The sequence below is a fragment of the Lagopus muta genome, chromosome 2, assembly GCF_023343835.1.
Source record: "Lagopus muta isolate bLagMut1 chromosome 2, bLagMut1 primary, whole genome shotgun sequence".
Lineage (NCBI taxonomy): Eukaryota > Metazoa > Chordata > Aves > Galliformes > Phasianidae > Lagopus > Lagopus muta.
Window position 1 is genome coordinate 77,974,691 of NC_064434.1, and position 13,777 is coordinate 77,988,467.

General features: G+C 37.0%; 1 protein-coding gene across 1 annotated transcript in view; it reads left to right on the plus strand.

Moving 5' to 3' along the window:
- The window catches only part of CRIM1 (cysteine rich transmembrane BMP regulator 1), a 165,552-nt gene that overhangs the window by 14,214 nt on the left and 137,561 nt on the right, over positions 1 to 13,777 (plus strand). The window contains exon 2 of the mRNA XM_048937861.1: positions 1,084 to 1,257. Coding sequence (XP_048793818.1) covers positions 1,084 to 1,257 — 174 coding nt within the window. The remainder of the gene's footprint in view (positions 1 to 1,083; positions 1,258 to 13,777) is intronic.

A 13,777-nucleotide genomic window follows, 5' to 3' on the forward strand; every position in this document is an offset into this window, starting at 1 on the left:
CTTACCTTTTTTCCAGTCACCGGGGACTTCATCTGATTGGCATGACTTTTCAAATATCATTGATATTTGTGGCTTGGTGGCTACATTAGCTAATTCCCTCAGGACTATGGGATGCATCTAGAAGTCAGCAGAGCATTTTTATAACTATTTTATAGTACTTGATTTGGTAGACTGGGCAGGTCGGAAAATGATCTAGCATGCAACAGCTAAAAATACCTCATGCCTAGAAGTATATGTCTTGCTTAAGTTTTTTTAGTCTGTTGAATGTTGCTGTATGTACCGTTGATCTAAGGAACTGAGATTTTGTGGAACCTGCAGTCACAGCAGAATTGTGGAGAGAAAAAACTCCATTTTGGAGAAGGGAAAATAGTCTCACTGCATGCAACCGGAGAAGTAATGGACAATTGTACAATAGAAACATGAGAATTAACAGATACATCAGACTCATTAGAAAGAGCAAAGAGATGCATTCTAGCCCTGGTACATTCCCCTTTCACTTGACAGCAAGGAGCAGAATGTGCTTGAACAATTCTCCTGGAATGATAATGGTTGTTCAGGGGTGTTGGGAAACTCACTTTTGGTCATATTACAAAATCAAAGGCCTGACATCTTGCAGTATTTTTGAAGTAAAAAGTCATCTCTATGGAGTGAATTCTATGTGATGTATTTTTAAAACTTGTTTAATTATGCTCTCTTTCTAACTTACTGTTGAATTCTCTAACAGCTGCAGGTTCTCTCCAACATTCTCACTTCCATGATAAATACAACTTCAAGTATCTGTAGAAGTTATTTTGTTTACAGTAGCACTCATTTGTACTACAGCTATGCTTTTCCTCGAGACGTGACAGTTTTTCATGCTGATTGAAGTAAACAACGCCAGTAACTGGGGCAAAATGGGCAGTAGAACAGCTGTGAAGCACAATATTTGGCAAATCGTATCGTTTAGATTAATCCATTCTTTTGGAGTGTTATCTTGTTTAGCTCAATGTTAAATTTGAAATGAATTGCACCTGACCCCAGAGCAGCTGAATTTATATACTGTAACTGAAATCAATAGCAAGTTTTTCTGCTTGTTTATTTTAGATGAAAACTGGGATGATGACCAGCTCCTTGGATTTGAGCCATGCAATGAAAACCTTATAACAGGTTGTAACATAATCAACGGGAAATGCGAATGTGACACTATTCGGACCTGTAATAATCCATTTGAGTTTCCAAGTCGGGATACTTGCCTGTCAGCCTTGAAAAGGATTGAAGGTAAGGAGTCATCATCAGTAATTCTGAGTTAATCGTTCCATGTGTTTGATTGAAAGCTGGAATCGGGTTAATATTCTTTTTTAGGATGACTTTGGTAGTGTCAGATACCTGTTGCCTTCTGTTTTTCAGAAGGCAATTATTTGCTTTTCAGAAAGAGACAACTTAGCAATCTTAGCCTTCCAAATGCTTAAATTTTAGAATGAAGAAACTAATGATTTGTGTTTTGTGTGTGTTGTGATGGTTTCAATCTTAAAACCTGTGAACACTGTCTACATGAGCATACGGTTTGTGGTAGCTACCTTTCTGGATTTTTGGCTGTTGGGCAGTGTGCGAAAACTCTTTTTAGAAGCACTGAAGAGTGCCAGAGATCTTAATAGCAAAGGTGTAAAACAAGAAGTAGAAGTTGTTGATTACAGTTGTATTTTTGTGTATGCATGAATTGCTATTTTCTTTAAGATTACATAATGGAGCATTACTTTATTGCTAGTACTCCTCTGTTTTGTGTTCCTTTGAAATTGTATTAGGTTGCGCATGTTTATGCTGCTGCACATGTACATAATGTATGATTGTTGTTGAACAGAAAGTGAGATGGCTCAGACATGTTCAGTTGTAATACAATTCACGTGATGTATTTTTTGGACTGTTTTGTCCAAGGCTTGATCTCAGGTCCTTTCTGTAATGCTGTAATTATTGTCTGTTTCCCAGTGTGTCTGGGAACATGCAAAAGCTGATTGGTGGTATGAACCTGCTTAGTGAGTCTGTCTTAAAGTGAAGTTTAACATCACATGCAAAAGTAAATGTACTTATAAGGATACTAGTCATATTTAAAGATGCTATCTTTTGAGTTACGAGAATGTGATCTGATGTCATCGCGTTCTTATGTGACAAGATGATCTTGTAAGAAAAACATAGCTGGCAGAAACATGTTCATTATCATCATTTGTGCTGTTGATCCCTGAAGGGGTACAAATGCTTTTGTTTGTTTGGTTAGTGGCTTTTTGTTTGTTTTTGTAGAGAAATAAGAGAAGCACAAGTAGTGTAGGCCTTCTATCCTTGCTGAAGTAGTGGGCAGTAGCATATATGTTCCTAAGTAACCTTACCGGCTGCTTTCTTTTTTACTTGTCAATGTGTGATTAATTTTGTAGAGGTTCATTAGAACCTTTTCTAGCATAACAACTCATTGTGCGTTTAACTGGCTAAGAGAATCTGTTCAGGGTGCCTTTTTGCAGAGTGAAGAAAATGATTTATTTTGTAAATTGGCATAGAAAAAGAAGGTTGATTCTTTGAGTAGCTTGCTCTCAGAAACCTCTTGTTTTAGCTAATTTCCCATTTCTAAAAAGAATGATGGGCTTGGCAAGTGTGCTGCAGTACCACTGGAACACTAAAAATCTTGCAGGTATAACTTGAGTGTTGTGATTCAGCTTTTGCATAAAAAGGTGAATTTGCGTTTACATCCTCCCTGTTAAACCCCGATCACTGAGAATTGCTTGAAGTTAAAGCCATCTGTATTCCTCAGTAGATGGGAAGAAATCATCATTCAGCAAGTATTAGTAATAGGACAGTAAAATAAAGCCAATTCCAATGAATATATTTGTGTTGAAATAATACTTCGCTTCTCACAAAAACACATTTGGCAGATACAAATGTTAGTGCTACAGCAAGCTCAGATGCTGCTAAAATAAAAAAGGAGAGTACTGATTTTTAATTTGCTTTCCACATTTCAGATTCTTTTCATTTTCTTGGATAAATTTCCAGTGGATTTCAATTAAGTTAATTCCTACAATGTCAAAACATACTGCTCCAAGCATGGTAGCTTGCTTTTTTTAACTACCATTTTAAATAATATTTTCATTCAAACTTAACATTATTTGGACAGGAAAAAGATCTTTTCCTATGCACTGACACTAACTTATATACTTGTTTTTTTTTTCCTTCAAAGCATAGCATTAATTTGTCTGCATATGATACTCATAATCAGTCAAATCTGCCTACTGTGTTCTGCACTGTTAATGTTATCCCTTCTCTCTAAATATACATGCAGCAAGGAGATACTCCGTAGTGTTCATGGGAGTAGAGTTCTTAAGCTACGATTAGAGATTGAATGCTTTACTGCTTATGAATGTTGTTTCTTTAAATGTGTTAGTACTTATTTCTTATTTCTGTGATTAAATGCTTTGTCTTGTTTGTAAGCTAATGGAAAGGAAGAACTCTTTTTACTCGCTTGTACTTGCCACGTGCATTTTTGCTAAGCAAGCCATGTCTATTGAATGAAATGGGATAGCCATCTTGATGTGTCAGATACAGTGTTTGCTGTCTGAGTTTTCAAGCTTTCAAAGTTTGAAGTCTAACAGTTGAATTCAGCCATTTGGAAAGTCAACCTGAAACATGGTTTAGGTTGTGTGCAAACCTGAGAGCTCTGAGCATGTTAAAATTGAGAAACCTCAGTTCCTTCAAGGCAAGCTGAGCCATAACTGTAGGATGATGTAAAAATGAATGGTTCGTAAGATCTGTTATGTCCAACTAAGATTTTCTTGAAGCACTAATGTGTATTTCTGTATTTTGGCTTGTCTGTTGAAGATAAATAACATGAAGAAATGAAGCTGGTCATTCAGGTGTTGAAATACCACGATTAACAATCTGTCACAAAAAATGGGACTAAGTATTTGAAGTCTAACTTTCTTCGCTTCAGCATATCTCCTACAGACCATTAAAGATAGTGTGATTAAAAACTCACAAGTCAAGTACTTGAATGATGGATATACCATAATCGCAGTTCCTGAAGAAAGCTCACAGAAGAAAAGTGCTAAAAGTAGAAACTAGCTGCTTCCATTTTCTTTCTGCTCTGTTGAGGATAGTTACTAGGCAGTTAAGAATGGTTTGTATTGCACATCCCATCTAGATAAACTCTGGTTCAAGTAACTGCATTAATTTAGTCTTAACTGTGCAATTTAAATCTTGGACGGTATTAACTTGTTTAATAGAGGTCCTTTCTGTCAGCTTCCTGAGCAGCTGATATAAGGGCATCACAGAGGCCAGTGGTGTGCAGTGTGATTTGCATGTTCTTACTGAAATTAGTTGTGTGACTTTTTTTTCCTTTATTTTTATTTTTGCATTCATATATTAATTTTTTTTGGAAGAAAAAATGGAGTGTGAAGTTAGGCTGTTCCAATGGCACCATGTGTACATGGATCCATGCGCAGGAGATACTGAGGCCAGTGTGCCATTAGTTGTGGTTGCCAGTTATGTCAACCTGTACAGTTAATCAAAAGGCAAAATTGCCTGTATATATTTAATCTATTTCATAAATATTCTCAGTCAACTAACAATGAGCCAAAGTCAGGAGTCCCCTTTCCAGATATGAAAAGGCATGTGCTAGAGGTCAGGACTTTGCCATTTACTTTAATTTCCTGTTTTTCGTATTTGCATTCTTCCATTCAAGTGTTCCTCTTGTCATTTTATTTTAGCTGGTGTGGTCTTTCCTTCTGGGCTTGTTGCATGTTGCATATTCAACTAACTCAAAGTTTTTTCACTTGCTTTATGTAAGATTCTTTTTTCTCCTACCAGTTTGTGTTTGTCTGCCTTCTTGATCACCTCATTTTTTTTTTTTTCTTCTACCTCCACCTTGCCACGCCTTCTCTTTTCTTTTTCCTTGCCTACCTATTTCATACGGCTTACTCCCCAGTTCACTCAAAGTTATTGTGCTTGATGATGTCATTTGTGCATCTGTCCTTCCTTCCCTAAGTCAAGCTGCATGGGCTTCAGCCTTGTGTTGCTTAATGTTACTGACAGGGTCAAAAAGTGATGTTCTTTATTCTGTGTCCTGAGGACTTGCTCTGTCCTGCACTGACAGAGCATTTCCCTAGTATATGCGTGTAACTTCAGTAGGGGTGATGGTGTTGACATGCAAGAACATCCTAAGAGGATACTCTAGGTTCTCAATAATACAGGTACTGAAGAAGGCTGTGCCTGCTCTGTGCCTTTGTTTTTCTGGAAAACAGTAGCATTGAATACATCTGAAAGAACTGGTTTTGTAGTAGAACTTGGTAGATAATTTATTGCTGATCTCAGTGTAGGCATACTGTAACTGTTCAAAGATTTGATACTTTCTCTTCAATTAACACATAACAGAAAGTGCGAAAGTGCACAGAGGTCTCCCAACCTTGTTTCAGGCTTAAACTGCTGCCTTTTCTATATGGGCAGTCAGTGACTTTCCGTATGAAAGATTTAATAGAAGTCATGAACCATTCTATTATGAGGAAGTCCACACATTTTGAGCTAGAAAAGAATTGTCTGGGAAAGCTATCACATAAATAATAGTAGATCCATGTTGCGTCGTGCTTTTCCTTGCTTTATTATTTTTTAGGATTTGCTTTTTTTTCTTGACTAGTGCCTGCTCTGATGTGGTTCAGGAAATCCTGTGTTCTTGGGTGTACAAGGCTTGTTACTATTCAAGAGATTGCTAATGATGGCAGTTCAATTGAACTACAACCACTGAGGTGGATTGTGGATAATATGGCTTGAGGATGGAAAGTACTGAGATGCCATCTGTCTGCTTAGTCACAGGCAGAAGTCTAATTGCATGTACATATTCTTGCAGCCACAATCTGCTAAAACTTAACTGTAGGCAGTAGTGCAGAAGAATCAGATCTTAAATTTTATGTGAGAGACTGGAGATTGTGGTTGAAGAGTGAAAGCGAAGGTAATTTTACTCTTCAGGATTGCATGGTGTTTGTATGTGTTGCAGCATTGAAAGCTTGCTGTTTAGTGCCAGTGAAATAATCTTGAAACTTTTCCTTGAACCTTGAAGAGCCACTGGAAAGTCATTGCCTGGAGTGATCTGGTCTCAGTAATTTCTAAGACTGTTTCAGTTCTGAGATTTGTTTTTCTTTCTCTATGCCAGGCTCTGGCAGGAATTTAAATAGTCTAGGAAAGCTATAAAGAACAGAAACTTGAGGATATTCTTGAGTCTGTTCCTGTTCTCCCACAAGCGGTTCAGGATCTGCATTCTTGTTAAGTAGCCATGGAAAGGGAACATGCTTTGCTGCTTTCCTTCATCAGAGGAAATGGTGGCAATTCTTGCTCTCTAAAAAATGTTTGATTCTGAAGTAGCTATTTCCCCTTCCTTTAGGAAGTGTGGGGGGCCAGAAGTCATGGATCAAAGGCATGTAGTCTTGCAATGATGCTCTAGGCTCAGATCTTTTCACCAGGGTTTACTGAAGATGTCAGTCTGCTCATTACCTCAAAGATGAGAAACTTCCTGATGCTAGCCTGCTTATTCAAAATTGTTTGGCAGCAGTGTTTGTGTCATGCCAATACCTGGCTTTATCCAAACGCAGAGGTACTCTTGAGTCCTTGAGAGTATAAATGCCATTTGTGTTAGCAAAGGTGGTGATTTATTTTTTTTAGTTATGTCAGTGTTAACTTGAACTTTGAGAGCAGAAATAAATCATCTGTTTTTGCACTGTTTGGTATGAAGTGAGAAACTTTTACGTGAAAAGGTTAAACCCAATCTTTTTACAAACTGTATGGTGGATAAAACTTGTGTGGTCTTCTGATGGAATATGTGATTAATGTTTTCAGTAAAAGAATACCTTCTCTTGCATCTCTGCATGTAAAATCTCCTGTTACTGAAACTCCTATTTTAAAAGTTTCTCTCAGTTACTTGGCTTGTGCCTTCCCAAGCCGTTCTCTGCTGTCCTTCGTAGGTGAAAGGAGAAAGCTTTTAAGTTGCTGGTATCTTTTTTTTAAGCTTGTTCATTGCAACATACTCCTTGCATTCCATTATTTTTTGCATGTAACTGAATAACTTTATACCTGCAAATGTTGCAATACCTGTCAGACCAGTCTTGGAATAACAAATATGAGAAGGTAATTTTATCCGAAATGCTTGTTTGGTTCTTAAGTGTGAGTTTTGTGTTAAACTTCACTTCTGTGGTCTTCATAGCTGATGGTTACCTTTAAAAACAGAATAGAGTAAATCCAGCTTTTTTGCTGAACTGTTAGGCATGGAGGGGAGTGAAATACTTTCAGATGTGTTTAATCTGATATCCTTTCCACTCCTCTCGCATAACAATTAATGCATGTTTTTACTCAAATAACTGAACTTTGAAGGTTGGCATGTATTTGCAATAAGGAATGTGATTGCGGCAAAGGTCCAAATTTTACCTTTGAATGTGCTTATGAGAGCCAAGTAAATGCATCCAAAGGCAAAATTTCATGTAAAAAGTAAAGGAAAATTGCAGCATAGCTTTTATTTTTCCTCTCCTGAATACATGGATATAGAAGGAATAAATGTTTGATATGGAAATAATGCAAATTAAGAATATTGACATAAGTTTCCTCCTTTCCCCTGAAGGGGATCGGAAACTGGATGGGGGAGAGAAGTGAAAACTAACTCATGAAGGATCTTATGAAAGTGAGACATCTGGCAGTGAGTTGACTTAACAGCATAACTGAAGAGTGTTAAATTTGCAGGACTTCACCTTTCTTGATTCTGATTTGTCAGAGAACTGCTCCCAGATGAAGCATGATCTTTTTCTAGTTTATTTATTTGCTTGTCCTATTTCTAACGATTTGTCACATAGTGAATATCTGTTCTGTGAAATTTCAGATTAACCTTAAGAATCCCTTCTGGAAGATTCACAGACATATCAAAGTCAGTTTCTGCTTTTGATATTTCTGTATTTGTCTGGACTCTTACAACTTAATTAAGCCCAATTTTGGATAATGCTGTGCGTAGTAGTGAGGAAATGCTGTATTGCAGAAACTCTTAGGAAAGGAAACTGAAGAAACAGTCTCTTGGGCAGCTTACTTAAAAACAAGAACAAAAACATAGGGATGTTAGCATTGTGTAAATGGCTCATTGTAAATGTAAATTGTAATGTAAATATATGTTGTTTCTAGGAACTGAGCTTATTTTCCTTCTGTGCTAGACCTGCTCATATGATGCTACTCTTGCCTTTTCTTTTTCTACGTCCAAATTCCTTGAGTATGTAAAATTCATGGAAAAGATACCAGATCATTAATATGTTACACTTCAGTTTTCTTCTTTTTTTCTTTTCTTAGCTTACATGGTTATTGTGAACAGAAGGATAACATTAATTGTAGGCTATAGCCTTGGACAGTATGACACAGTGTAGTGCAGTAAAAAACAAAAAAAAAAAAGCTGGATATCAGGTGTTTATGGTCAAAGCACTGTTCCTAGAGACAAAGCAGTACCTGTCCTGCACTCTTCTGTTTCAGATGCTTACCTGCTTTCATCTGAAGCCGAATACAATGTAATACATTGAATCTGAATCCTCTATAAGGGGAGAAAAAGAACAGGACAAATCTTACAGCAGATAGGATCTTGCTTTCAGTGCCTTCTAAATGTTCCTTCCCTTGCTGGTGAGTAGGCTGTGCTGAAAGACGTCCATCTTAACTGTAGTGGCAAGCTACAGGTTTTAAAGAATGCTTGACCTTAATTTCTGTTAAAGTTGGGGAATAGAGTGAAAATGCAGCAGGGTGACCATTGGCAGAGCACTTCCAGATGCAGTGTTGATATATATATATTTTTTTTTAAGGATCAAAAATTCTCTGTGTGACAGAAGAGACCTGAGCAAAGGTCTGGAATTAAATGGTCTGTAAACATTATCCTAATATTGATGCTAGTAGAAAGCTGTATTCCTGTGGCACTTGGTCTGCTGGGTCATAAGTCTTGTTCTGATAGGGCAAATCTTGTTTGGATATGTGGTCGGTTGATACCAATTGAGATAAGCAAGTGTTGGATGAGCATATCCAGTGCTTGTAGTCTGTATCAGTGACTGGTCAATATGACAATAATTATGTCACTGTAACTAATAAACTATTTTTGGTTAAATAGTTATGGTTCTTTTGTTTGGTCACATCTAGTAGACTTCATAGTTTTCCCTTTTTCTTTTTTTCTTAAAGTACTTTATATGAACACTTGTAACTTCTGAACAGTTGTGTTAGCATGGTGACAGAGTATTTCAATTCTGTCTCTAAATTTAAACCTTTCATTATTTCATGAAGACTATTCTAATGAAAGAAGAAATAATAGTAATTAAAAAAATTATCAATATTTTTGCAGCTTCCGCAGCATGAAACAGACTTCAATATGCAATGAATTAAAATATACCAGTAAAACTGTCTTTTATAGAATTTATGGATGGAGACTAGAGTCTAGGCAAGATACTAAGAACTGGTTCATTTCTGGAGATATTTCAGCAAAGTTAAAATAATCCTTTGCAGAGGGTTGAAGGTAGAAAGAGAAAGGAGAAAAAAGGCAGTGTTTCTGGAAAACTTCCATTTGCTCTATTTCAGAACATCCCACAGATAGAGGATGGTTAATAAACTTGGTTTTCCCCAGCAACTAAGCAGAATAAGGATATTCATGTAGCTGTTCCAGCTGCACCATTTTCAAGATGCTAGAGAACTTAACTCAGTGAATGCTTTTCAACTTAAACACTTCAAAAATGTGAGCCTGTCTTTATCTCTGTTTATTGCTAGAAGATGAAATGCTTCTTCCCCCATATATAAAAGCACTTGCTAATTAATGCAGTAATAGATGTCTTTACCAAATATTATGTAAAAGTCAACATCTTGCTCAGTGAGAAAGCAAAAGGATTAATATTTGCAATTGTGAATAGAATAAGAAAAGTAAAATGATTCCCCTACCAAAAATGGTGGGTTTTTTAATGGTGTTTTTTTTTTTCTTTTTAACATTAATAATATTTAAGGTATTCTTTGTATTACTTTATTTGATGTGGGACAAGACTTGCCTTCTCACTGTTGCTTTCATGTGTGAGTAAATGCAGAGGAGATTTATCTATCACTGATCACATTTCTGGGCTCTAGCTGACCTCCTCCTCATCAAGCTAGGGTTCCTCTCAGCTCCACTATCAGCAGAGTGCTAATCTGAAGGAAAAGAAGCTTTAGCTTGTTTTTGGACACAGAGGAAGTGTGTAAAAGACTGCGGTGTAATAAACACTCAAAAGCAATTGTCAAGTTGAATATTGTTGTGGATTAATCTTGAGGTTGTTCTTTAGAGCACTCATACCTGCTTGGTTGGCTAGCCTTTTTTGGGTGTACAGTGTGACTCACTTTAAATGTCTGCCATTGTATTCCTGGGTATGATTGTTTTTCTGATAGAGTTACACCTTCAGATAACAGCTCTACTGCTGTAACAATTAAAACTCTTACCAGAATCCCTATTGATCTATGTCTTGCTACTTTTCTCATCTGCCCGTGGGGATGGACAGAATGATTTGAATTTTTTTCTGCATTGCTAACCTTTCTTCTCTGGGTTATTAGTTGATGCTATGTGACAAATCTATAATCTGTGCTCTCCTTTTAGAAAAGGTTGAGGGGAGGAGGGGTGCAAACCAATTTCTTGTTTCCCTGTAGGCATGAGTACTTCAATCTAACCAGCTGTAAACTGATACTGACAGACTGATCTGATGATGTAGGCATTAAGTTTTGTTCTGAGCTCACCGCTCATTTGCTTGTTACTGTGCACTTCAAGGGTCAGAGTAAGCAAGTGTTGCTTGATTGCACACACCTTTCCTCTCAGACTGGAGGAAAAAAAAAATCTTTATAAGATCATCTTAGAAATTTCTTGTAACACTTTTTTTTGTCTTCATCAAGAGTATTAACAGGTTTATTTCACAGTATTAACTACATCCAAATGTGCAGTTAAGAGTATGGAAATTACTTAATTGTAATGGGCCTCCTAGGATTCAGTTGTACCTTTCCCTTGTGACGTTGCAATGAAATGGTACTCAGGCTGGTATCTTTACAGGCTGAACCTGAATGTAGATGGCACATGTGTGCCCTCTGTGGATATTTAAAAATAAAATATCTGCACTCCAAATTCTAGGGTATCTATCTACTCACTGTGGCTGTATCTTGGGCACATCTGTGTTCCTGGTTACTGCTGAAGGAATCTTCTACACAAATACTCGAAGAAAAAGTGCATATTTATGAGTGAAGCACTGACCACAAGATTGAGTGAATGTCTCAAAAAAAAAAAGACATTCTTAGCCTCAGCATAGAAGAGTTATAGCTCTGCTCCCTCCTTCCCAGTGCATTGCCGTCTTTTGTTCTAGATTCCCCTCAAGTGTTGTAAGTTTAAAAAACAAAACAACAAAAAAAAAAAACCCAAAACCACAACCATGCAACCTTGCTTAAATCCAAGAAAACTTCCTTCTTCATTCATGAAATAAATATATGTGCATTAAAGAGCTCATGTGGAATCATATGTTAGATCATCTTATGTTAACAGATGTAAATTCCACCCTTCTGTCCAGAAGAAGCAAAGCTTTCATTAACTCTTAACTCCTGCTAGAAGGAGAACATCCAGTACTTTTGTATGATCAACTTTCTACAGACACGTAAAAGTTGTTGTCATAGTGACAAACCAATCTACGTAATTTAAGGTGCTGGAATTTAAATGACTTGTCAGATACATATGCTAGACTCTCGACTTGTGTAAAGGAATGAATTAATATGTTAAATGTTAAACATGTTTGGCATTGGCATATAACAGGCAAAGAAAACATTTTATTGATTCGTAAAATATAAAAAAATAAACCTGGAAACTTAAATCTGCTTTTGACCTTTGGCTAGCAGATACAGTCACATACTCTAGTAGAGGAAATGCCTCACATTCTAGCCATCTGAGCTAGGGCTTCCAGCTCTTTGGCACACTTTTGTGTGTAGGTCTGATCTTTTTTCTCTTCAGTTGTCATTGCAAAAGTGAGTAGGGGACAAAGTGATGCCAAAAGCATACTATTTCATCTTCTTCTTTTGAGGTTTTTCTGTTATTTGTATTGATTGTTTTATGAGGGTTTGCAATATGAGTAACTAATCTGCTCTTTTTAAAAAGCCTAGAAAGTGAGAATGGAGATTCTGCAACTTAAATAAAAATGCAAATCTGGATGCTTCTGAAGAAAACTATTTCAAACATTAATTTAAAAAAAAAAAAAAAAATCTCCAGTAAACTGTCATGGACCATTGTACTAGAATACTGGATAAGGAACTAAGTATAGAATAAAGTAACTCATTAAACAAACACTATTTTATAATTATTATTATATTAAAGCATGTGGGCAGTGAGGCTATTCCTTACTTGGATAGATCACATTTGACATAAAAATAAAATTATGATCTGAATACTGTTGTTTTTTTCTCAAATTTTTGTATTCTGTGCTAATCCGTATACTCCAGCATTCAGGCATGCACTTCTGGAACTTATCTGAGAATCCAGTCCTTACCTGCCCTCTATGTAAGCTACTGCCTTCAGCGTCCAGACAGGGTAACTGGCTGCCTTCTGCTGGGGTTTTGTCATACTGTGAAGCAGATAAACTGGGTAGAAGGTCTTGAGCTTGGAGCTCACATGCCAGAGCTCTAGAGGTGCTGGGAGCTAAATGAACTCCTTTGAACTGGTCTGTCACCAGTCAACAAGATTCTTGTAGCATCCAGAAGTTCTGAAATAAGAAGTAGTAAGGCAGTACTCTTCATCTCATCTTTCCAAGAAGCTGAAAGCACCAAGTGAGCCAAGCAGTATAAACTGGGAGGGACAGGGTGTGAAATGGGAGGAAACATATTCTATTTAACAGTTCTATGTGAGGACTGTCCCTGCTCTAGGGACTATACCTTATTGCTGTGCTCTGGAAGCTCCTTAGGCTGCAGATGAACTTTGTCAGAACTGCTCAGCACTGGTATGAACACAAGATTACCACAGTTTTCATTTAAAGATGCGCCTTCGCTAAAGTTCATCCTCATCTTCTTTTAAATGATAGCTGGATGTTTCAATAATGTAATTAGCTTTCTGCAATGTAGACTACGTTACAAATGCTCACAGTAAGAAAGCCGAACTGTCTGTTCTGGGTTGTAATTGGTTTGATTCAGGCAGCTGCAGACAGAAGAATCTTAGTTTGGCTTTTACTCACAGTCCTCTACTTGCAAAGTTATGCCTCGCCAGCACATTTATTCCAACAATCTCTGTTTTTCCTTCTCAATCCTATGGAATATTGCCGTGAAGGCTGCTAGCTTGTTGACAAGGGGAAGAGAACTTTGCTTTGTAGCAGAAATCTTGTGCACTGCAGCTGTAAAGACATAAAAATTCATCACTGAATGATCAAATGTGGTTTCACATCAAGGTATGCGTGCACTGCTTTTCATCGGTATGGTAGTTTTTACATGCTTGTTTTACAGTGAGACATTACACAGCTGAAATTCAAACCTGTGCAATACAGAGCAAAAAATGTAACTTAGAGTTCTTCCTTTCATTTTCAGATTAAATCCAACACAGATCTGTAAATCACTGATAACTTTGCAGTAATGTGGCTTACTTGTGGTCTCATGTGGCAGATCTTCCTCCTTTCCCCCCCTGTTGAGTGCTATACTTGCCAAAGAGGTTACTGCTAAGAAACTAAGAGGGATTGCTATGGACTTTGAGGGGAAAAACTTGAGAAAGTAAATGGAAAACAACATAGTATGTCCTATACTTGTATAGTAT